General features: G+C 41.1%; 1 protein-coding gene across 1 annotated transcript in view; it reads left to right on the top strand.

Annotated features, from left to right (window-relative positions):
* The window catches only part of PLXNA4 (plexin A4), a 1,035,275-nt gene that overhangs the window by 590,483 nt on the left and 418,603 nt on the right, over positions 1-26,189 (top strand). Inside the window, exon 5 of the mRNA XM_073652480.1 lies at positions 4,444-4,544. Coding sequence (XP_073508581.1) covers positions 4,444-4,544 — 101 coding nt within the window. The remainder of the gene's footprint in view (positions 1-4,443; positions 4,545-26,189) is intronic.

Raw genomic sequence — 26,189 nt, 5'->3', positions numbered from 1 at the left:
TTGTTACTTATTAAACATAGGGATGTAGGACACAATATTTGTCACAGAAATTGCTATTGCTGAAGATATATTGTGATGTGTTCCCCTTTAAAGGCCAATGAAATATTTGTAAATATTTTTTAGATGAAAAATTTGTATAGATGATTGATCGTCTTAATAAAGTCTTCAATCACATGGAATAAAATCATAAATAGAAATAATAATAAAATATAGCCACACATTCTAATATACAGTATATATGTACATATACAGTAAATAAATACATATTCACATATATGTACAGTATATGTATATATATATATACATACATATATACACACACGGATTATACATGTATGGATTTACAGGCTATCCTGGTATCATCACAAAGCAGAAGCATAGGGGATGGAAAAGTATTGAAGGACAGATTTAAGAGTTGATATTGACCAAGGAAACATCCCTAATAGATTCGATTTTGCTGAGCTCGCAATGTAGCTCCCCACAAAGAACTTTGGGTAAGAGGAGGCTTCCAAGTTCTTCCAAGCCTTTAGCCAAGGGGAATCTGTGGTAATCAATACTGACATACAGACCCAAGCAATGGTAATAAGAGTAGCCAAATAATGAGGCAGTGGGTAAAGCCTGCTATCTGCTTTCAGCACAAAGTAGGACCTGAAAATATGTTCTCCCTTCTCATTAATAAATCACATCCATAATCTAGTCTCGAGTAATGAGATAGTGAATGAGAGGCACAGTATGAAAGATATGGTATATGGCCATGGTACTGTACACTACTGGTCAATTACTAGGTAATAAAGGCTTGTATTATTAGAACAGTATAAATACAGATCTCTGAGCAGGCAGCTCTGAAGTGTATAGTAATCCATCCCATTGTCATGTTACAGTAAAAATAATAGAAACAATCCCCGTGGATCTGTTACTAGATATTTGTATACAGATATGATGATAATGATAGTACTGATGATTATCATCACTGATGCTGTGAAAAAGATTTAGTCATATGTGTAATAAAATCTGCATGTAAGAATGCCTTCAAAAATAGATGTGGTAATAGTTTATTTTAATCAATTCTCAAAAAACAAAGTGAATCTTAATCAAATTTAGGTTGTTACTTTCAAAACAGCATCAACTCTTCTATGTACACTCAGACAAAATCAGGGACTTAGTATGATTATAGTCAGGTGTATGAGTAACCAATTATAACAAACGGGTGTTAATTATAGTAATTGTGATGTGTAGGTTGAAACATAGTCAACTGGGTGAGCAATAGCCAAACTCTGCCACAGGGGTGAGGTTGTGAAAGACCGTTTCATATCACAGGTCATACACCATGGCAAGATTGTGCATAGCAACAACGCACGAGAGAGTTATATTGCAGCTGCATTTCAGAAAATGTAGTTGGTGAGTTGGCCAGGATTCATTGTGTCCTCAGTGCTGAGAAATACAGGTAGATACTTATCCATCATGCAGTATCTTCAGGGAGGCATCAGATATATTCGGCATGAAGAAAAACAAGGGGTTCTGGAAGTTATGAAATGGCCCTGACAGAGCCCTGATCTCCACATGGAGCCTGTCAAGGATTACATAAAGAGATAGAAGGATTTATATAATTGTGCATCCACAGATCTGTGGTTAGCTCTCCAAGGTGTTTGGAGCAACCTCCCTGCCAAGTTATTTGGAAAACTTTCTGTAAGTGTACCTAGAGGAATTGATGTTGTTTTGAAGGCAAGAGGTGGTCACAGCAAATATTGGTTTGATTGATTATTATTAGCTAGTCATTTGAACCACTACATTCATATTTGTGTCACCTAAAAGTTAGGGCTTTTTGTAATATACTTTAATCACTTGGAATAGCTGTTAATGTATGTAGTCCAGATTGGAAGACCTTTGCCATGCTCTTATATTGCATTCTTGTGGTGTATAGAAAAATATAGTCTCGGGAGATTCAGAAGATGCTGACAGTAATAACAAATGTGCTGGCATACTTTTATTAAAACTCTTTATTTTGCTTACTGTTGCACAAGTTTAGTGTGCCACAAAAAGGTTATTACATGCATGTAGTCTATTGCAGGCTCTCTCCAAAAGATAGACCTCAATCTAACTAACAACTTTTGAAGGCCTAGTGACAACGATGCCACACAACAGTTCTCTCCCAACTCCACCTTCCATATGGATGTTCGGATCAGCCAAGCATTCAAGTGACTTTAATGGGTAAAGTGGAGTAAAATGCTGCCAGAAACCTCTGAAAACAAAAGGGTCAGGTGCTTAAATTTAAACTGTTTCATCCATCATTTGTTAGGCCACGTGTTCAGTATTTGGTCAGTATTTTGCATCAGTATTTGTAAGCCAAAATCAGGAGAGGAACAATCAGAGGAAAAGTATAATAGAAGCACGTCACCACTACTGGATTTATCACCTACTCCCCGTTTTGGCTTACAAATACTGATGTAATATACTGACCAAATGCTTAACGTATGAACGTAGCCTTAGAGGGAGTCGAGTCAGGAGGCCCCCATACACATTACATAGCCAGCTGTTCATTTCGTGCCAAAATCGGCAGGTTAAGCCAATTGTAATATGTATGGAGGCTGTAAATTTGGTGACAAAATAATATACTACACTGTGTGCAGAATTATAAGGCAAGTTGTATTTTAGAGGATTATTTTTATTATTGATCAACAACTATGTTCTCAATCAACCCAAAAGACTCATAAATATTCAAGCTTAATATTTTTGGAAGTTGGAGTGGTTTTTTTTTTAGATTTGGCTATCTTAGGAGGATATCTGTTTGTGCAGGTAACTATTACTGTGCCGAATTATTAGGCAACTTAATAAAAACCAAATATAATCCCATCTCAATTGTTTATTTTCACCAGGTAAACCAATATCAGTGCACAAAATTTAGAAATAAACATTTCTGACATGCAAAAACAAAAACCAAAAAAATTAGTGATCAATATAGCCACCTTTCTTTATGATGACACTCAACAGCCATCCATCCATAGATTCTGTCAGTTGCTTGATCTGTTTTCGATCAACATTGCATGCAGCAGCCACCACAGTCTCCCAAACACTGTTCCGAGAGGTGTACTGTTTTCCCTCCCTGTAGATCTCACATTTTATGATGGACCATAGGTTCTCTATGGGGTTCAGAGCGGGTGAACAAAGGCGCCATGTCATTATTTTTTCTTCTTTTAGACCTTTACTGGCCAGCCAAGCTGTGGAGTAGTTGGATGCATGTGATGGAGCATTGTCCTGCATGAAAATCATGTTTTTTTTGAACGATACCGACTTCTTCCTGTACCACTGCTTGAAGAAGTAGTCTTCCAGAAACTGGCAGTAGGTCTGGGAGTTGAGCTTCACTCCATCCTCAACCCAAAAAGGTCCCATAAGTTCATCTTTGATGATACCAGCCCAAACCAGTACCCCACCTCCACCTTACTGGCGTCTGAGTCGGAGTGGAGCTCTCTGCCCTTTACTGATCCAGCCTCTGGCCCATCCATCTGGCTCATCAAGAGTCACTCTCATTTCATCAGTCCATAGAACCTTTGAAAAATCAGTCTTAAGATATTTCTTGGCCTATTCTTGACGTTTTATCTTATGTTTCTTGTTCAAAGTGGTCATTTTTCAGCCTTCCATACCTTGGCCATGTCCCTGAGTATTGCACACCTTGTGGTTTTTGATACTCCAGTAACGTTGCAGCTCTGAAATATGGCAAAACTGGTGGCGAATGGCATCTTGGCACCTTCACGCTTGATTTTCCTCAATTCATGGGCAGTTATTTTGTGCCTTTTTTAGCCAACACGCTTCTTGCGACCCTGTTGGCTATTTGCCATGAAACACTTGATTGCTTGGTGATCACGCTTCAAAAGTTTGGAATTTTCAAGACTGCTGCATCCCTCTGCAAGACATCTCACAATTTTGGACTTTTCAGAGCCCGTCAAATCTCTTTTCTGACCCATTTTGCCAAAGGAAAGAAAGTTGCCTAATAATTAAGCACACCTTATATAGGGTGTTGATGTCATTAGTCAACACCCCTCCTCATTACAGAGATGCACATCCCCAGATTTACTTAATTGGTAGTTGGCTCTCAAGCCTATGCAGCTTGTAGTAGGAAAACATGTATAAAAAGTATCATGTGATCAAAATACTCATTTGCCTAATAATTCGGCACACAGTGTATTATGACATATAACAAATCCAAATGTCTACAAAATATGTGTAATGCTCAAAAGCAAGCTGGAGACGGTAAATAAACTTTTAAACATTATGGTAAAAGTAAGAATAATAGTATCTGAATAAATTACTATGCACTGCGCCATAATAGTCCAGACGATTCTATATAGCCAATCTCAAAACATACTAAATAATCATGATTATTTAATAAAACTACATTTTCAAGCATTACCATAATTTTATGTGACTTTTTTCTTCATTTTTCTACAGCTTACAAGAGTCCCAGTGGAGTCATGTGGCCAGTACACTACATGCAGTGATTGTCTCGGCTCTGGAGATCCACACTGCGGCTGGTGTGTGCTTCATAACACGTAAGTGCCAGTCCAACCTGAGTAGATATTAGATGGTAATGTAATAAACCTGTGGGAACCATGACTTTCTTAATGTTTTATTCATTAGCATTATGTACCATCATTTAGGTGTTTACATATGCCTTTATATTTTTCTATAAAAAATATATGTCTCCTGTGATCTTGGGAAGACTGTCTTTCTGTTTTCAGAAGTCATCTTTGAAAGGATTTAGGAGGACTTTTCTTCACGGCAATAGTCCTCCCATGAATGCAGAGCGTAGCTTAATATTGTTTGCATGAACTTGTATGGAACTTGTCATAGTGTTTTAAAATGTCAAGCATCTTGAAAAGTGACTTGTTTTATTCTTTTTGTGTTTACTTGGCTAAACCTGGTATGGATATGTGATAGAATACCTGTACATTGTTCCATAAGGTGCCCACATAATACTACTATACAGTGTCCATATGACATCATACAGTACCCATATACTGTAACATTACCATCGAGTTGTGAAATAACACAGATAATGTTCATATAATATTATATATGCATCTTAATGCGCTTCCACATATAATATTTCTCTGTTTTGGGCACACTCTTTGCCTCTTTTTACTTCATTATGCTCACTACATGAAAGCATAACTGCCCTGATAATATGCAATCATTTTAGAAGACTATTTTAACCCATGCTTGACATGTACAGAGGATATCATGTGCACAGTATAGAGTTGTCAAAAGAGCTAAGCTAGTTCTGCTGTATGTGGGTCAGGTGCTAGCTGTGTTATACAGCTGGCGCCTGCCTCTAACAGCAGGAGTTGGAATTACTAAAGCTTACATCACTGGCATCTTGTTACTCCTATCAGTAAACTGACAATACACTGTAATACTATAGTATTTCAATGTATTATACAAGTCATCAAATCTTGATGTTTGAAAGTATAAAAAAATAGGTTTAAAAAAAAATGGAACATTTAAAAATTCAAAAGTTCCTCAATCCATAAATAAAATAAAAAACATGTGAAACAATAAAAAATAAGCATATATGCTATCAGTGTATCCAATTTTACAGTTAACCCATATGGTAAAAAAATGTGTTTTTTTGATTGCCTCTCCTCCCCACAAATTAATGAAATAAAAAGCAATCAAAAAGTTATATCCTAATATGGTACCAATAAAAACTATATCTTGCCATGCAAAAACAATGTTATGGGGCTATGGGTCTTAGAAAATGGTTTTACAAACCAAATTTGTTTTTTTCCAAAGTTCAAGATTTTTACATTTATTTTTAAAAAGTAAGATATATAAAAAATATATATAAATTTGTATTGCCATAATCATACTGACCTGGAGAATCAAGTGACCAGGTCCTTTATACTGGACCTTAAATGCCAATAAAACAAAGCCTAACAAATAATTACGAAATTTAGTTTTTTTTCAACTGTACACTCCATCGTTTTTCCAGTACGTTGTACGGTAATTTGGATGCTGTCATATAATTTATCCTATAAAGATCAATCCCTGATTGGCTAGGTCAGCAGAAAAAAAAAGTTATGGCTCTTGGAAGAAGAGGAGGAAATAAAATGAAAGAGCGAAACACAAATTGGCCTGATCATAAAGGGAATAAAATGTCTGTAAATATGCTCAGTAGGTAGGAAATCTACATAATATATGGGCTAGAGTACAATTAGATTTATGATATCAGAGTTTCTTTAAAATAGGTTGCAAAGTTATGCAGTAGCAAGAACATGAACATATATACATATTATCTCTAACCTTTGTGTCTTTGATATATTGTACTTCTGCCATAATAATTGGTGTGCTGTCAAATGAAATTCTCAGTATAACCTTAACTACATACTGTACATATGAATCTAATTAACAATTACATGTGTATATTGCATTTTTTACTAAATTGTTTCCATTTCCATGGTCTGGAGTAGCTCTAAATAGATAAACAGTGTGTTCATCCATATGGAATGATAGTGTACTAAGAACTTTTACCTGTGGAGGTGCGGGCTTAATAGGAGCTGCCATAAGAAAGTAATTATAATTAACATGTCAATAACAGACGAGATGACCAATCAAATAAAGATCTCCATCTCAGGATGTTATGCAGAAAAATGTTTATTTTGGCTGTCTTTCCACCAGTCTATAGGAATATACAATACAGAACTTTGCACTTTCCAAAGTTGCTGATTTGCTGATTTATAACAAAACATGTTGTTCCATTTATTATATTATTATCATAATATTTTTTTTTTATATATTTCTGAACTTGTTCCAGTAATGACAATGAATATAGATGTAGCAGCACTACATTTATTTTATATCCAAAAAATCCTTTTCACCTTCATTTAACTTGTCATGTTCTCTATGGAAAATAGATTGGTTGGTTATTAACCAGTTCAAGACTGGGCCATTTATTCCCATTTCTGATTAGGCATATTTTTCTTTTTTTTTAAATTTAGGATAATTAAAGAGCTGTAAAAATGTATCTCGTTTACATATTCAAGCAATTTTTCATTTATTTTATACATTTTGACCCCCTTAAGGTAACAAAAGACCTTTGGGGGGCATTTAAATATTGAAATGTATTTTTGTTTCTTATTGCCCTTATAACTGGGACTGGTATATTAGCCACAGTTGTTACAAGGGAAATTAAGCCTCCTGGCTGCATTGTAGAGCTGTTTGGGTCTCCTATGTCCCAGTAGCTCTTGTGACCACTGTGCATGGAAGAGGAAGCACTGTCAGAGCTTCCTAATACTGCATAGAAAGTGTTTGTTCAGCACTGTATATATAGTGATAGAGAAGTCAGAGATGGTAATAAACCATCTCTGCCTTCTCTACGGGGACTCAGAGACGGCTCTGTGGGACTCAGAGACAGCCGGATCCCCACTCCCGAAGCTACACAATCACTTGTAGGATGTAAATGGAGGAGCAGGACCAACGTTTAAAGTCAATGGGCGGCCCTCAAGCTGATAAAGGAATGCACTCTGTGTTCAGGGGTGCACTGCTCCTCTGCCTCCTGGCTTCCTGCTTCCCAGAGCAAGGTGTAGTTTGGACCATTAGCATGGCTGCACTGCTCATCCGTACTGCTTTCTGCTTTGCCTCTGCAGCATTGGACCAGGGCAGGAACACTGAACACTAACGTTGACTTGATCCAAAGATCCAGGAAGCTTCAGAGCTACGCTTGCAAGCTCTAAAGGATATAGCTTACATGTGTGCCCCTTGCTTGGGAAACCTGCCACTCCTGAATGACTGAAGTGGTAGCCAGTAACCTAGGACACAAGCAGTACACTATAGAATTAAAAATTCTTCCATTCTTGGGAGCAGAGAGGATTTTTAATAAGAAAAAAATTATAAAGTTTCTTGTTTTTACAAGTGTTTTGCGTTTTTACTACTTAATGATGTGAGATAAACCCTTTATGATGTCTATTCTTTAATTTCAGTGTATGAAATCTAAGAGTCAATGCTGTCAGAAAGATGCTAAGACTCCCTAATTTAAAGAAATTTATGTAGCGGCCCTTTTCCACCTGATCTGATATAGGGTATGATGTTAATGTTTCTGCCTTCATATTGTGGCTGCAGTTATGTAATTCTTGAATAAGGCGTCTTCTAAGCACTCTAAAACTTTGAAGCCTTGTGACAGATGATCCTTAAAGTTAGCATTTTGCATTGACCTATACGAGCACAACTCAAAAATAGTAAGAACCCCTTTAAGAGGGTATCAGTTAAAATTGGTTCTATATAAGTCAAAATATACATCTGTAACAAAAACATCTGAATAAACTGCTGAAACAAGATTTCCTATGACTTTCATAAAATCCTGCACCTGAAACACTAGACATCTGGAGAAGCAAAAGTAAATCCTACTCCTAAATCTATTATCTTTTCTACTGCAAAGTACAATGAGCTCACTCCTTATATCTATGTTTGTACTGAAGCCCTTTCCCTGGTTTCAAGAGACTGCTGGATTAATTTGCTCCTATGTGCCTTTGCAGCAGGATGAGGGCATAGGGCGGGCATTCTGGTGACGGCTGTGCTGCTTTGATTTGAACTGTGATACAGGCTTCTCTGTGTGAAGGCTCCATGCCAGGGAGCTGTCATTGATTTTCACCAACATTACTCTTGTCCTAAGTCTACAATGGGAAATCTGACTCTAATGAAAGAAAACAGCAGAAGGTATTGACTTCTTTATAGTACATTATACTTGGGAACTAGAGTATGAAGGGGGCACCTTTTTTTCTTTAATTCCTAAATCTCTAAGGCCACCAAGTCTGGTTTGAGCAATATATTGTATTTCCCCTGTGAGGATATATCTATATGTATATAATTCAGTTTTGGGCAAATATTGATGATTGCATCTGCTTAATCTTAAATGCTATAATAGGTATTTGTAAACATAGTTAAGCTGTTTGTGTACATTGCTTGATCCCTGTTCTTATCCTTTTGGGACAGAACTCAAATATTATGCCAGAAAGAAATGCAATATGTGGTTCTTAATTTTTCTGTGATTACACCAGTATACTAATATGTTAAAAAAAAATTCAGGGAAGACAGGAGATATAATCATGAGAAATTAATAATAAATAATAATCAATATAATAATTATTATTATTAGGGCACACAGATCAGAAATGAAGAAACTTAATAATTTACTTGCTTTTAAAGCTCTGATCCTTCCTGAGCTGGTACATGATGAGGTGACCTACTACAGTCCATTCAAAGCACTGATTGGTGCCATCATTGGGGCATGGCCTGTTATCCTGGCAAGCTGGAGATGTTCAAAGAGTGGGAGAGCACACAGATATTTTAGTCTTCACAATAAAGAAAGAAGTAATCTTATCAACTTGTCACTTTGGCCAGAAGAGAGGTTGCTGGGCTTTCATAGTGCTAGATTACATTACAATTAAACATGGTCGAATCTTTTGAATTTGTCAACTTCGTCAAATTTTTCCCAAAAATTCAATTTATGGATGATGTGGAAACCGGTATGGAAAGCTTTAGGAGAAACTCAAAAGGTTTCACACATTTGCCAGTTTTGATCAAATCAGGGAGTTGATCGATCGGAGGCAAGGGTACACAATCAGTGTCTGTTAGTGTACTAGGCTTGTCTGAATCTCAGATGTTCAGTCACAACTCTTTATTACAACCACAAAGATAAGGAAAGGGGAATGGCTTAATACATTATATTACCTAAGAAAGAAGATATTTAAGTTGGGAATAACAAAGTCATAAATTATGGATTCTGCTGAATTCCTTACAAACTGGCTCTGTCTAGATTGCTATATGTTTAGAAACAAATCAAGGCTTAACACACAGACCCCTCTATATCAGATACAACACCCTGTGTTATTGCTTTTATGAATAACATTTATAAAGCTAATACTAAAATACAAAATAATCAAAGATATATACTGTAAGTATATTTAAAGGGAACCGGTCATGTCCTATCAACTATCTACACTGCCCCCATGGCTTCGTTAGTGATGCAATGTGCATCACTAACATGCTTTTTTCATTAAAATTGGTGGTAATATAATGAGTACATAGCATTTTAAATACTTATATCCTACCTGCTTGTTTTAGTCATAGGGGTGTGATCTTCGCATTCAGTCATGGGCACACACGCAGGGAGCCGAGGCTGGCGGTGTAAAACTGTGCAAGCTCCCCACTTATATCAGTGCTTGCCAGGAGCAAAATTCAAATACGTGGGCGGCGCCAGCCCTGACTGAATGCTGCGCCCGCCCCTGACTGAATACCAGGATCACACCCCTATGACTGAACGAGCAGGCAGGATATAAGTGTATAAAATGCTATATACTCATTATATTGCCACCAATTTTAATGAAAAAAGCGTGTTAATGATGCACATTGCATCACTAACAACGCTATGGGGGCAGTGTAGATAGTAGATAGGACATGACAGGTTCCCATTAATTGTCTATATATTAATCAAAGCAAAGTTTAAAATATTTACTATAACATGACGAATTGACCAAAAGATATGTATAACACTCTGAGGAATAATGGGACTGTGTACAAACCCTTTTAAGCTCTTTAATATAAAGAGCGACTTGATAATGTCAAAGTGACCGCCACATATATGGCTATGGGTAAACGGATGGTAACTGTTTTTCACTGTTTTGTTGCACATTCTATCTGTACAGTATGTTCAAAGGGTTTTTTTCGCTTTTTTTTCACTATGTCTATTGCTAAGCTGTGAACAGTTACATCATCTCACTAAATAGATTCAGTCCAAAATTATTAAGTGGTGGCATTCCCTGCCCTGGCATTTTTCCAGGCTATGCTATTCTATGTGATGTGCTATACTATGCAATGGCTGTGCTATACTATGTGATGTAACCTTTAACATTACTGACTACAGGAGAGTCTCAGAATAGCATATATTGTACTAGGTGAAGTGGGATGAATGCTAGCAGGGATAATGAATGTGTTGCCATTTTATTCATTTTGAAACTGTATAAGAGTCTCAAGATGGTGCTTTGTAAGTGGGGTGGATGGGCACTGAGGGTGTTTGTGTGAGAGCCATGGGGTAGATGCAGCTCTGCCTCTGGAAAATGTGGTCTAGAGGCAAAGCATAGTGGGAGAGTTGACAGAAAGTTCAGGATGTAAACAATGAGTCCATGTTCACATGTTCAGTATTTGGTCAGTATTTTACCTCAGTATTTGTAAGCCAAAACCAGGAGTGAAACAATCAGAGGAAAAGTATAATAGAAACATGTCACCACTTCTGTATTTTTTTACCCACTCTTGGATTTGGCTTACATATACTGAGGTAAAAAACTCACTAAATACTCAACGTGTGCACGTGGCCTAACAGACTACAAAGATGGCTGCAGGGGGCTGAAATGGAGGACAAAAAATAAAGATAGCAGAAGGATTTGGGGGCTGATCACAGGGACAGCACCCACCGCCAGCTCTGTTTTCCCTGCTTTTCCACCTGCCTCTATAGTATGCCATTTCAAGCCTCCTCCTACATGACCATGGTAATGCATGACCAGTGATGAACTGACACATATGGCATTGGGAGGCTGCACCCTGTTGTGGATTAGATGTGATTATGTAAGAGGGTGACCGGGACGGTCATGCACCTCTTCCCTCTTAATGCACATAATGCTGTGTTCTATGTTTTTATATGAGCATTCATATGATCTAATGTCTGATGGGTTACTTATAGGTTCAATATAGGTTGGTGCGGGTAGACTATTGGATTGATAAAAGAAGTAGTGCAGAGGTGGGCACTGTAGCACACAGAGTATGCAGTTATGGTTGGGAAAGAGTTAAGGGGTTTAGGAGCTGCTCCAGTATGGCAGGGGCAGGTTCAGTGAAGAACTGAGACACTTCCTGATTTCAAGCAGAGTGAGTTGAGTGAGGGACAGTGACTAGTGAAGACGTGTCAGGAGGACACAGGAGAAAGTACAGGAGAAGGGTGTGTGTGTGTCCCAGTCTGGGAGTTCTGGGACAACCTTATCTGGAAGGTGAATCCGAACAGTCTAGACAGCGGGGACAATAGGAACAAATGTACATGGAGAGGTCAATGTGGGAACTTCACCTTACATGCCAAGGCAGGACAGTCTCATAAGGGAGGTGGATCCAAGAAGGTCAGGCATTGGGACAGAGAATGGAGTTACCCAGAGAGCTGGCGCGCTTGGCGTTGGTCTTCATGTCCAAATCGGTGTCCGTGACTTTCATCGCTGGTAAAGTGCTGCTGTATGTGAAGAGATCACAAAGAGACTGTATCACTTGTTACTCCTTGTATGTGACTGTGGCTACAAGTAAAGAAGTTTTTACGTGTTTAAGCTGGTCTGGTTTTCTCCTTCTGAAGTCTAAAAGACTCAACATCCGGAGACAGAAGTGAGTATGGAGGTCTCCTCCATGGAAGCACCACAACACACACACACACAGGGATTCTCCGAGTCCCCTTTTTCTGTAGCGGGCCAGGGTGAGGATTTAATCACTGAAACTGACGAGCCACTCGCCACCAACTGCCACCCTGCCCCCCGTTACAATTACATATGTAACTTTCAAAGAAACTGCAAAGCTTCACATCATTGCTCCCTTATTCGGGCATTCACAGCATCTTTGCTTATGAAAACTAATTAGTAAGTACTTTAGTTTTATGTTTTAAGGACAAGGGTCATTCTTTGTGCCTCCAGAAAATACTTTTGAAAGTGGGGTAGTTAAGTAGACTGACATTTGACATTGTAAATCATGCTGGGCGTTTTTAAGGAGAAGTCACATGTTGTCTGATTAGTCACACCTATTACTTCCTGTAACAGGGCTTGCTTAAAGAAGATGTCCACTACTTTTTATTATCCCCCAATGTATTTCCCCTGGGCCCATAAGGGTTTTTGTAAATACCTTGCATTGCAGTCACTGCCTGTGAGCGGCGCTGGCCGCTCACAGGCACCACGTGACCCGTCACTGATGTCACGACAAGTGAGGAGTGACATCAGTGATGTGGTCCCTGTGGTGGATGCTGGGTTGTGGGCGAGGTTTCCTTGCGCGTCACACCCAACATCCACCGCACGCTTTCCCAATGAATGAGGAGAAGGAAAGCATGCGGTGGATGCTGGGTGTGATGCGCAGGGTAACTCCGCCCACAACCCAGCATCCACCGTGGAAATCAGAAGTAAGTCACCCCCGGCTGCAGCCGGAACTTGACGTGACATTAGTGGATGTCAGAGCCGGCTGCACCCGGGTGTCACGTGATGCCTGTAAACGGCCAGTGATAGCGCCCCTCACAGGCAGTAACTGAAATGCAAGGTATTTACAAAAACCCTTATGGGCCCCGGGGGAATACATTAGGGGGATAATAAAAAGTAGTGGCAACTCCTTTAAAGGGGTTGACCACTTTCAGAAAATCTTTCTCTCCAGTGCAGTTTATTATAAAAAAAAACAACTAGCTTTACTCACAATCCCCTGGTCCAGGCACTGAGTCTCTGTTGCTGCTCCCAGTGTCCGGTATTGACTGCAGTCCTGGCATCATGCTGACAACATGGTAGACAATCAGTGAGCTTAGAGGCTCTGATTGGGGCATTCTGTACACGTAGGAAGAGCTCACTGATTGGCTGCCACACTGTCAGCGTGATGTCAGTGCTGCAGTCAATACAGGACACCGGGACCAGGAAGGATTCATCTGTGGACCCGGGGACTGTGAGTAAAGTGCGCTTTGTTTGTTTTTATAACAAACTGCTGCCCAGGGCGAAGATTTCCTTCTTTATGGTTGTAGCCAAAAGTACTGTATGTCCAAAACGCTAATATGTCATATCGAAGCAGAAAGGAGCTTCAAATTAGATTGAAACCATAAAATTCAACTCTCTGAATTAAAAGTAAGAAGGACATTTCTAGTAATGCAGTTCTATAATCCAGTCCAATTTCATTGCTGCCTAAAACACCTTGCTCTATTTATCTTCTAATATATAGTGTGACATTGTTGTCTTTTTAGTGAAATAAAATCAGCATTCATTACATTGCCCAGCCACAATCATGCTGAAATCCTTTTATTTTATGTGATTAATCCTTCCAGATGCATTGGCCAGCGTCCTCTAAAACTCTGCACTGCACATGTCCATTATTTCCAAATAACACTAATGTCTATTGCAAGTTTATAGCCAAAGCTGTTCTTTTTATTTATGCCGGCAAAAATGACAAATAATCACAATTAGCCAAACTGAAGCCCCTTTCGAAGGACCTTAGAAAGCGGTTCTGAATCCTGGCCCATATAAAGACTCTGATAAATCATTTAGATGGTGTGAAATGAAATCGTGGAGCTTGGCTGCTGCCAATTTCTCATGGGATTTACAGGAGACTGCCAGGTCTAAACATTAGCTGGCATGAAGTAGATGCGGTGCCTTGGTCTCATACAACTGGCAGACGAAGGAGAGCGTCAAGGACACAAGTATATCACTGAACCTGACCACAAAGGTTATGGCTGGCTAGGAAAGAATGAGCAATAAGGAACAAAGTGCTGTGGAAAAGAAGCAATCGATAATGTGTTCTAATGAAGGGAAAATGTGTGATAAGAGGAAAAATGCCACTTACATGCCAACATACAGATTTACATGGGACTAGATTATTGGACTATTATCAGAAATGCTGAACAGAGTCCCAGTTATGTCAAATATCCAAGAAATTATAATTTCCGGAAAAGCAAATGAAATTGACATTTTTTGCAACTAGGTTCTCAAGACTGGATTATTCAATGGTCCTGTTGCCAGTACATGCAGTACAGGACCAATAGTCCTACAAAAGGGCTGTCAAGAATGCTATATCCACTAGGGGAAGAATATGAAAAGCGCCAGGCAAGCATAAACATGTATGATCAAATTTACTAAGCAGGTCTAATATGTAGACAGTGTAAACGTAGACACATTTATCACAGTGGTACATGTGGGATGATAAATTTGGTGCCTCTTCATAGACTTTTGTATAATTTTATACTACATCTTGGTACACATTGGCACATCTTCAGCCATGTTCACTGTTTGCAAAGCCGTACTCCTTTTTTCCAATGAGTTACAAGCTGTGTAATTAATAGGTATAAAACAACATGATGTGACAATTTGCACTATGTTCCCAGGTTTTGCACATTTTCTGGCAAAGTCAAGTGATACACATAATAGTAAATCTACCCCGTTAGATTAAAGTTGATCTGGCTCCTGAATATTCTGTGCTATTGAAGGGCATCATATTACCGGGACAGAGCGTGGACCTTGAGAAATGATGCCATGAATGGAGCAGATCTACATTAGTGGTCTAAAGCAGGGTTCCCCAACTCCAGTCCTCAAGGCCCACCAACAGGTCATGTTTTCAGGATTTCCTTAGTATTGCACAGGTGATAATTGCATCACCTGCACAGGCAATAATTCCATCACCTGTGCAATACTAAGGAAATCCTGAAAACCTGATCTGTTGGTGGGCCTTGAGGACTGGAGTTGGGGAACCCTGGTCTAAAGGAACAAGCTGGGGAAACTGATCCACTGTATTATTCTGAGTGGGGGACCTGAGGAGACGCTGCGTGACCAAGTGCTCTTTTTTTGGTTTTCTTTTCATTTTTATGTCATTTTTTTCTTTTGATCCCTGCATCAGACATATTGCATTGTATTAATTTTGTCTGGAGTGTTCCTTTAACTATATAAGTGTAATTTCTGATTCTCATATTCTCCAAAATCTTTTTTTTTAAAGACTAAATTGACCAGTGTTGTTTATGGAAACCAGTTATATTCCATTCTTATGGCGATTCATCAGAGTTATAGCATTTGTTTAACTTTTCATGCATTGTTTCACATTTAATGATGTTTAATAGTTAATATTGTCCAATTAATAAGGATCTATAAAGCTACCATATCCATGCCTTGTATAAAGCATGGGAAATTAAATTGGGTTTCCAGTGCCTTCTTCATAAAACAATTTAATAGGGAAAGTAAGAAGGTAAAGTAAGTCTGCAGAAGATGAAGCCTTGCTGTTCTTCCCTTTAGTGTTAATTGAAGACTCCCATGGTAGCTGTTCAACCTAATGGGAAGGAGTGTAGGGCTGCATGAGAACGAGATGGATAATAGTAGCTTGTGGTAAGCTTACGGAGTAAGATATTTAACCCTTATCATGTAGGCTGGCTACCAGCCCTATGTTACCTTTTTGTAGCCATTTAGTCATCTACTCTATCACAGGACAGTACAAGTTTTTCTTATTCATTGATTCTGGTCATGTTCATAGACTTATGCGAGACGCAGACACATCTTCTCTATGAAACAAATGCGTTGGCCTTTTCTAACGTTCTCCAGGGTGCACTAACTGAAGGTTAAACTTTTTCACTAACAGAGACTTACATCCATTGCGGAGATCACTAGTTATGAGCAAATGTTTTCATCTGAGAAAGTCGCATAATAAAAATGCATAACATAAAGCAGTAATTAAAACTTTTGGGCTACCGGTTAAACACTGTCAAGTTTGTAACAAGATGCCTCACCCCTCTAACATGTTTTATTCTAAGGCTATGTTCACACATTTGGGGTTTTCAGCATTTTTTGCTGCAGATTTTTATGCAAATTTTCATCTGCGTTTTGCAGTACCGACAAAGTCTATGAGAAACCAGAATTCTCTGTTCACGCATCATGTTTTTTTCTTGTTGCGTATTTTGTGCCTTGTTTGGGTTTTTGGAAAATAGAGCATGTCACTTTTTTCAGCGTTTTTTCATCCGTAGGAAGTAATGGGTGGTGAAAAAAAATGCATAAAAAAAGCACCAAAATTTGCATCAGCGTTTTTGATGGCAAAATAGAATGAGGTTCTTTTTTTCACATAACTTTATGTACATGAATAAATAGAGACAGAAGGACAGTGAAAAAAAAAACGCTGAAAAAATGCACAAGACGTGCGTTTTTGATGCAGCTGATTTCCTGCCAGAGATTAGTTTTTACTTCAGATTTGTGATGCTGAAAAACCCAACATGTGTGAACATAGCCTAATAGTGGTGTTTTGTGATGTGACATTGTAACAGAGGTCCCCTTTAGGCACTAGAGCCTTAGGGTAACCCTTCCTGCTCTATAGGGTGGAACTTGGCACTTGAATTGATTATAATGTAGATATATTCCACTATTGTCACAACTAGACTTTGTTTCTGCATATTGTATTTGCATATTTGAATATTTTTGAGAATTAGTTGTTAATTAAAGGGATTATTTTCTTTGACAATTTGTTTTTTGATGGAATGGCTGCTGATAATATGAGAACCTCAGGATGCACCTTTACTGGACCTCCATTAATAAACTGTAATCTGTGGTGAAACACTGCTTCTAAAGAAATGAAGCATTCAATTTTTCACCTGAAACCACTGGGCAGTCTGTGTAATCCATGGACTTACCTAGTCCTTCAGAGCACCAGATGCTTTTTGTAGTCACACTCCACACCAAAGACTGGATAAAAATCCAAAATGGGAGCATTTCTCCCACTCTTATGAACTCTGAATTCCTTAAAACAGTAATTGAAAATTTTTCTTTAGCGACCGGAAACACCCTTAATACTGGCTGTCTCAAAAAATGTCAAGAAACGAATGTTATATTTCTTGTCAATTAATGAACATAATAATAATGGTTCATATTAAATGACATTAAGTTAAATTCTTGCAAAAAGTGAGGAATTGATATTGAGTAATTTATTATACCAAACATACCATTCATTTACTGAAGCCAGAAAACTCCTTTAATTAAATGTCTGAATACTACCCAAATATTGAAATCTAGGTCTGATCTATAAAAGTTTGTAGACCATGGATGTGTACCACAAATTGTAATAATGCAGCTATACATAAGGTTTTTGGTTGACATAGTATTTCCAGAAGCATATGGTGGTATTTGCACCAACTTTATGGAGTATTCCCATCTCCAAGATCCTATCCCAATATGTAGTAGGTGCAATATTAATAATATTAGCAAATGCCTCCAATTAGAAATGTAGTATAGTTCTTCTGATAAGCTAAGTCACATACCCAATTGTCAGGGCATTGCAGTACCTTGGGTATCCATGGTTACAACCACTAACAACCAGCTGTCACTAAATGAGTGGTCATAATCATAGATACTTAAGGTCCTGCAATGGCTGCACATGGGGTCAACGACATAGCGAATCAGAAGAACTATACTACATTTCTAATTGAAGATATTTGCTAATATTATTACACCCACTAAATATTGGGATAGAATCTTGGAGATGGGAATATTTCTTTAATGTCACTTCTCTTGGTATCCAGAGAATAGATTACCAAGTTGTCAACCCTGCAAGTGCTTGGAATTTTTTTCTAATCATCTTACTTCTACCTTATACTGCAAATTTCTTGAATAATATGAAGTAACAAAGTGTAATAATCCCCTCATGTCTTAATGATGAGGATAAGCTGTAACCACCTCTTTCTGGGTATAGAAGGCAAAATAATCCATCCACTCAGCTACGGTGTAATTGATTGACCCTGGGTTTACCTTTCTTAGTCAAAGTCTCCTGAATTATAGCTAATAGATCTCAGGTAACTCAAGACGTCTACAGAGAGTAAGATAGAATCTCACTCTGTCTTTGTAACCATGTGGCTTGGTTGACTTTCCGCCTGCATAGAAAGGCACTGTCTTTGATTTCCCTTTTTTTTCTTTTCAAACTTCTTAGCTGCAACCAGAGAGGAAAAGAAATATGTGATGCACGATTGGCTGAGAAAGAATTACAAAGGCCTTTGTCTGCTTTTAGTGTTCTTACGAGGGAGGGTTTAGAGGCCAGCGTTCCCCATCCAGCAGGTAGGCAGGCAGCAAGATAGATATTTCAAATACTCATTGTGGCACAATGTCAGTGTGTGCTTCACAAGAACAAAATGACCATCTATCTCAAGCCTGGTTGTTAAACGAGTAATCAGGATTTTTCTTTACCTATTGTATGAAGACATTCTTAACATTCTTAAGCAGAGCTCATTAGCACTTATTGTAGTTTGGAAAAACACATACAACAGGCTACAATATATGATGGAGTAAGGGCAAAACTTTGCTAAGTGACAGTATCAAGCTGAATGAGATAATATAGGCCAATACTGCAGGGTAAAGTCCTTTGCTCTTTTCTTTTCTATGATTTCTTTATTCAAATTTTTGAACAAAACACATAGGTAACATTTTGCATATAAAGCACAACAGAGTCGATCAGGAGATAAGTATATTCTATACAAACTACATACATTTCTCAACAGTGACCTTCTAGGCAGAAGAACATGTGGAGCTAATTAGAAGGGTAATGTCTAGTGTTGAGCGATACCTTCCGATATCAGGAAATATCGTATCGGATTGGATCGGGCCGATACCCAAAAAGTATCGGATATCGCCGATTCCGATACCGGAAACCAATGCAAGTCAATGGGACACAAATATCGGAATGAAAATAAACCCTTTCTTTCCTTGTAGGTTAATTCTACATGAAGTAAAACAACTAAGAATAATGTAGAATGACATGAAAAGCCGGCAATTCATCAGCGGCATACACCGGTACCCGACAATTTACAACAGAAAGAATAGAGCTTCACACATAGATTAGATAGATAGAAACATGTCAGTCACATATATATGAAGTACAGTGACAGTGTTGCTTACTGTACTTGTCATTTAGTGTAAAGGATTTATTTAAAAAAATAATAGTGTTTTCATGCACCGTCTCTTTAAGAAAGCCGGCCGGCAATTCAGCATCTGTACCCGACAATTTAGAACAGAAAGAATAGAGAATCACACATAGATTAGATAGATAGAAACATGTCAGCCACATATATATGAAGTACAGTGACAGTGTTGATTACTGTACTTGTCATTTAGTGTTAAAATAAAGGATTTATTTAAAAAAAATTGGCGTGGAGTTCCCCTTAATTTTAGGCTCTAGCGGAGGTTAAGCAGACAGCTGGGGCAAATGTTTGAAGCCTGGGAAGGGGGTAATACCCACGGAGCTTCCCAGGCTACTAATATCAGCCCCCAGCTGAATACCTAGCCTTTACTAGCTATTAAAATGGGGGAACCCCCCCAAAAAAATAACGTGGGGTCCCCCCTAATTTAATAGCTAGCACAGGCTAGGCAGACAGCTGGGGGCTGATATTAATAGCCCAGGAAGGGTGCCATGAATATTGGCCCCCTCCCAGGCTAGAAACACCAGCCGTCAGCCGCCCCAGAAATGGCGCATCCATAGGATGCGCCAATTCTGGCACTTAGCCTCGCTCTTCCACGCTGCCCTGGTGCGGTGGCAGGGGGTAATAGGGTTGGGGTTGATGTCAGCTTATAATGCCAGCTGACATCAAGCCCAGGTTAGTAATGGAGAGGCGTCTATAAGACACCCCCATTACTAACCCCATAGTCAAAGTTAAAAGAAAACACAAACACCCAGAGTAAAGTCCTTTAATTGAAATAAAGACACAATTCTTTATTGTTCTAAATTAAACCATACTTACCATCACGCCCATTCCAGCTGAAGCCAACGATCTCCTGCAATAAAAGAAAAATAATAAAGCAACCTCATCCTTACCTTTCGATGGTTCCCAGGACAGCTCCAGCTCTGCTACATCGAGATGACAGGCTGGACCGCAGCAGAAAGCTGCCATCCAGCCTGTCATCCCGCAGACACTGAGAAGCGCAGGCATGCTTGCGCTCCTCAGTGTCTCTCTGTGACGTCATCCAGATGAGCCGAGTTCATGTCCAATGAACTCAGCTCACCTCATGCACGTCACTGACAGCGTGGGAAAGTTCTCCTGCACTCAGCGCTTCAGCGTGAGAATTCTCCCACGCTGTCAGTGACATACATGAGGTGAGGTCATGTCCAATGAACTCAGCTCACCTCATGCACGTCACTGACAGTGTGGGTAAATTCTCACGCTGAAGTGCTGAGTGCAGGAGAATTTTCCCACGCTGTCAGTGACGTACATGAGGTGAGCTGAGTTCATTGGACATGACCTCGGCTCATCTGGATGCCGTCACAGCCAGACACTGAGGAGTGGAAGTATGCCTGCGCTTCTCAGTGTCTGCGGGATGACAGGCTGGATGGCAGCGTTCTGCTGCGGTCCAGCCTGTCATCTCGATGTAGCAGAGCTGAAGCTGTCGTGGGAGCCATGGAAAGGTAAGGATGATGTTGCTTTATTATTTTACTTTTATTGCAGGAGATCGTTGGCTTCAGCTGGAATGGGCGTGACGGTAAGTATGGTTTAATTTAGAACAATAAAGAATTGTGTGTTTATTTCAATTAAAGGACTTTTTTCTGGGTGTTGTGTTTTTTTAAATACTTTACTAGAAATTCATGGTGGTCATGTCTAATATTGGCGTGAACCCATGAATTTTGGGCTTAGGGCCAGCTGATAATGCCAAGCTGGCCTTAACCCCTTTATTACCCAGTGAGCCACCGCACCAGGGCCCTGGATGAGTTGGGTACAGCGCCAGAAGATGGCGCTTCAATGAACGCGCCATTTTCTGGGGCGGCTGCGGACTGCAATTTGCAGCGGGGGTGGCCCAGAAAGCTTGGGTCTCCCTGCGCTGCGGATTCCAGCCCCCAGCTGCCTAGTTGTATCTGGCTGGGCACAAAAATAGGGCGAAGCCCCACGCATTTTTTTTAAAAATTATTTCATGAAATTCATGGAATAATTAAGAAAAAAAGGGCTTCCCTATATTGTTGTGTCCAACCAGGTACAAATAGGCAGCTGGTGGTTGGGGGCAGCCCGTTCCTGCCTGCTGTACCTGGCTGGACACAAATATAGTGCGAAGCCCCACGTCAATTTTTTTTAAATCATTTCAGGAAATTCATGAAATAATTAAAAAAAATTGATGTGGGGCTTCGCCCTATATTTATGTCCAGTCAGGTACAGCAGGCAGGAACGGGCTGCCCCCAACCACCAGCTGCCTATTTGTACCTAGCCGGACACAACAATATAGGGAAGCCCTTTTTTTCTTAATTATTCCATGAATTTCATGAATTTAAAAAAAAAAAACGTGGAGCTTCGCCCTATTTTTGTGTCCAGCCAGGTACAACTAGGCAGCTGGGGGCTGGAATCTGCAGCGCAGGGAGGCCCAAGCTTTCTGGGCCCCACCCGCTGCAAATTGCAGTCCGCAGCCGCCCCGGAAAATGGCGCGTTCATAGAAGCGCCATCTTCTGGCGCTGTACCCAACTCATCCAGGGCCCTGGTGCGGTGGCTCACTGGGTAATAAAGGGGTTAAGGCCAGCTTGGCATTATCAGCTGGCCCTAAGCCCGAAATTCATGGGGTCACGCCAATATTAGACATGACCACCATGAATTTCTAGTAAAGTATTTAAAAAAAACACAAACACCCAGAAAAAAGTCCTTTAATTGAAATAAACACACAATTCTTTATTGTTCTAAATTAAACCATACTTACCATCACGCCCATTCCAGCTGAAGCCAACGATCTCCTGCAATAAAAGAAAAATAATAAAGCAACCTCATCCTTACCTTTCCATGGCTCCCACGATGGCTCCAGCTCTGCTACATCGAGATGACAGGCTGGACCGCAGCAGAACGCTGCCATCCAGCCTGTCATCCCGCAGACACTGAGAAGCGCAGGCATACTTCCACTCCTCAGTGTCTGGCTGTGACGGCATCCAGATGAGCCGACAATGAACTCGGCTCACCTCATGTACGTCACTGACAGCGTGGGAGAATTCTCCTGCACTCAGCGCTTCAGCGTGAGAATTTTCCCACGCTGTCAGTGACGTGCATGAGGTGAGGTCATGTCCAATGAACTCGGCGCACCTCATGCACGTCACTGACAGCGTGGGAGAATTCTCACGCTGAAGCGCTGAGTGCAGGAGAATTTTCCCACGCTGTCAGTGACGTGCATGAGGTGAGCTGAGTTCATTGGACATGACCTCGGCTCATCTGGATGCCGTCACAGCGAGACACTGAGGAGCGCAAGCATGCCTGCGCTTCTCAGTGTCTGCGGGATGACAGGCTGGATGGCAGCGTTCTGCTGCGGTCCAGCCTGTCATCTCGATGTAGCAGAGCTGAAGCTGTCCTGGGAACCATGGAAAGGTAAGGATGAGGTTGCTTTATTATTTTACTTTTATTGCAGGAGATCGTTGGCTTCAGCTGGAATGGGCGTGACTGTAAGTATGGTTTAATTTAGAACAATAAAGAATTGTGTCTTTATTTCAATTAAAGGACTTTTTTCTGGGTGTTTGTGTTTTTTTTTAAATACTTTACTAGAAATTCATGGCGGTCATGTCTAATATTGGCGTGACCCCATGAATTTCGGGCTTAGGGCCAGCTGATAATGCGAAGCTGGCCTTAACCCCTTTATTACCCAGTGAGCCACCGCACCAGGGCCCTGGATGAGTTGGGTACAGCGCCAGAAGATGGCGCTTCTATGAACGCGCCATTTTCCGGGGCGGCTGCGGACTGCAATTTGCAGCGGGTGGGGCCCAGAAAGCTTGGGTCTCCCTGCGCTGCAGATTCCAGCCCCCAGCTGCCTAGTTGTACCTGGCTGGACACAAAAATAGGGCGAAGCGCCACACATTTTTTTTTTAATTATTTCATGAAATTCATGGAATAATTAAGAAAAAAAGGGCTTCCCTATATTGTTGTGTCCGGCCAGGTACAAATAGGCAGCTGGTGGTTGGGGGCAGCCCGTTCCTGCCTGCTGTACCTGACTGGACACAAATATAGGGCGAAGCCTCACATAATTTTTTTTTAATTATTTCATGAATTTCCTGAAATAATTAAAAAAAAATTGACGTGGAGCTTCTCCCTATTTTTGTGTCCAGCCAGGTACAACTAGGCAGCTGGGGGATGGAATCTGCAGCGCAGGGAGGCCCAAGCTTTCTGCCCCCCCCCCCCGCTGAAAATTGCAGTCCGCGGCCGCCCCGGAAAATGGCGCGTTCATAGAAGCTGGATGCTGTACCTGGCTGGCATACAAAAATATGGCGAAGCCCACGTCAAAAGTTTTGGGAAAAATTTATTAAAAAATAAATAATAATTTAGGGACTGCATCTTTATTAAGTCCTCAAATGTCATTTAGTGTTAAAATAAAGGATTTATTTTAAAAAAAAATGGCGTGGGATCCCCCATAATTTTAGGCTCTAGCGTAGGTTAAGCAGACGGCTGGGGCAGATGTTTGAAGCCTGGGAAGGGGGTAAAACCCACGGAGCTTCCCAGGCTACTAATATCAGCCCCCAGCTGAATACCTAGCCTTTACTAGCTATTAAAATGGGGGACCCCCCCAAAAAAATGACGTGGGGTCCCCCCTATTTTAATAGCTAGCAAAGGCTAGGCAGACAGCTGGGGGCTGATATTAATAGCTCAGGAAGGGTGCCATGAATATTGGCCCCCTCCCAGGCTAGAAACACCAGCCGTCAGCCGCCCCAGAAATAGCGCATCCATAGGATGCGCCAATTCTGGCACTTAGCCTCGCTCTTCCACGCTGCCCTGGTGCGGTGGCAGGGGGTAATAGTGGTGGGGTTCATGTCAGCGCCAGCTGCCATGAAGCCCAGGTTAGTAATGATGGGCGTCTATAAGACACCCCCATTACTAACCTACAAAGTGTTAAAAAGAAAAAACACACTACACCCAGAAAAAAATAATTTATTTGAAATAAAACACCATTTTATTTAATTCTTAGTTTACTAAAAAAGAATAGTTACCTGTCCACGTTCCTGCGCTGATCTCCCATGCACAGCTGTCACATCTGGAGATGGTGACAGCTGTGCATGGCTGCTGTAAGCTCACGCTGCCGGGAACACGTCCGCTCCCGGCAGCGGGAGCCACTGACTGAGGTCACCGGAGTGCATTCAGGCAGCGCAGCTCCGGAGACCTCCTTTACGGCAGTGCTGTACCGTGGGAATTTCTCACGATACAGCAGTGCCGTAAAGCAGCTAACCGGAGCAGCGCTGCCTTAACTCTGGTGAACCCTTACGGCCCCGTCATTCTAGCAGCGGCAGCGGTTCAGAGCGGTCACATTCTATGTGGCTGCTCTGAACTGGAGATCTTCGTGGGACACTCGTGGACTACTACGGAGGGGTAAGGATAAGGTTGTGGTTTATTATTTTATATTTTATTACAGGAGATCGATGGCTTCGGGGAATTAGGTGTCTAGGTGAGTATAGGTGTAGTTTTTTATTTTTTACTTTATTTTAGGTGGCGATCGGTGGGGACAGGTAATGTATGAACTAATTTCTTTTAGGTAACCACTGGCCACCAATGACATGTATTTAACATTTATTGGGGACACAGTAGGGCAATTTATATAGCAGGATCAGGCTGATGGGAACTACTGCTCCCATCGAGCTGATCCTGCTGGCACGAGTGGACGGGGGACAGACATAGGCCGATGGGAGTAGTAGTGTCACATCGGCCTATGTCTGCCTGCACGCACAGACACCCCGCACACACACACACCCCGCACACACACACACCCCGCACACACACACACCCCGCACACACACACCCCGCACACACACACACACCCCGCACACACACACACCCCGCACACACACACACCCCGCACACACACACACCCCGCACACACACACACCCCGCACACACACACCCCGCACACACACACCCCGCACACACTAATCATGACGGGTCTGGGAGGTGAGGCTGACCTGTGCGGCCGTGGGAAAGTTCATGTGAGTTCATGCAATGCAGTCAAGCATGAACTCACATGAACCCTCTGAGGGCACCGCGGCGACTTCAAATGAACAGCTGATCGGCATCACCTGATACCTCAGCTGTTCATTTGAAATAACCGGCGGGAAAGCGCAGCACAGAACGGGAAAGCCGGCGGTGAAGTCTTTTCACTGCCGGCTTCCCCGCCCGGGTCCTTCGCTCCTTGGTGCTGCGCTCCCCGCCCGGTCCTAATTTACGATTGGGATTGGAGGTGGCGAGGGGAGCGGAGGATCGGGGTGGGAGGCTGCGGGGAAGCAGTATGGGGCTGTGTGATTGTTTAAAAGCCGGCGGCTTTTTACCGCCCGCCGGCTTTTAAACAATCAGGAGAATTCTCCCACGCTGGGATGGCATTCTGATGACAAGCTGGATCGCAGCTGAGCGCTGCCATCCAGCTTGTCATCCTTCACAGACACTGCAGAGCGCAGGCATTATGGGAACTTCCGATTCCGGTATTCGATATTATAAAAGTATCGGA

Source organism: Phyllobates terribilis, unplaced genomic scaffold, assembly GCF_046119375.1.
Source record: "Phyllobates terribilis strain yellow unplaced genomic scaffold, ASM4611937v1 Scaffold_11__3_contigs__length_659146591, whole genome shotgun sequence".
NCBI lineage: Eukaryota > Metazoa > Chordata > Amphibia > Anura > Dendrobatidae > Phyllobates > Phyllobates terribilis.
This window is presented reverse-complemented; position numbering and strand designations above follow the sequence as displayed.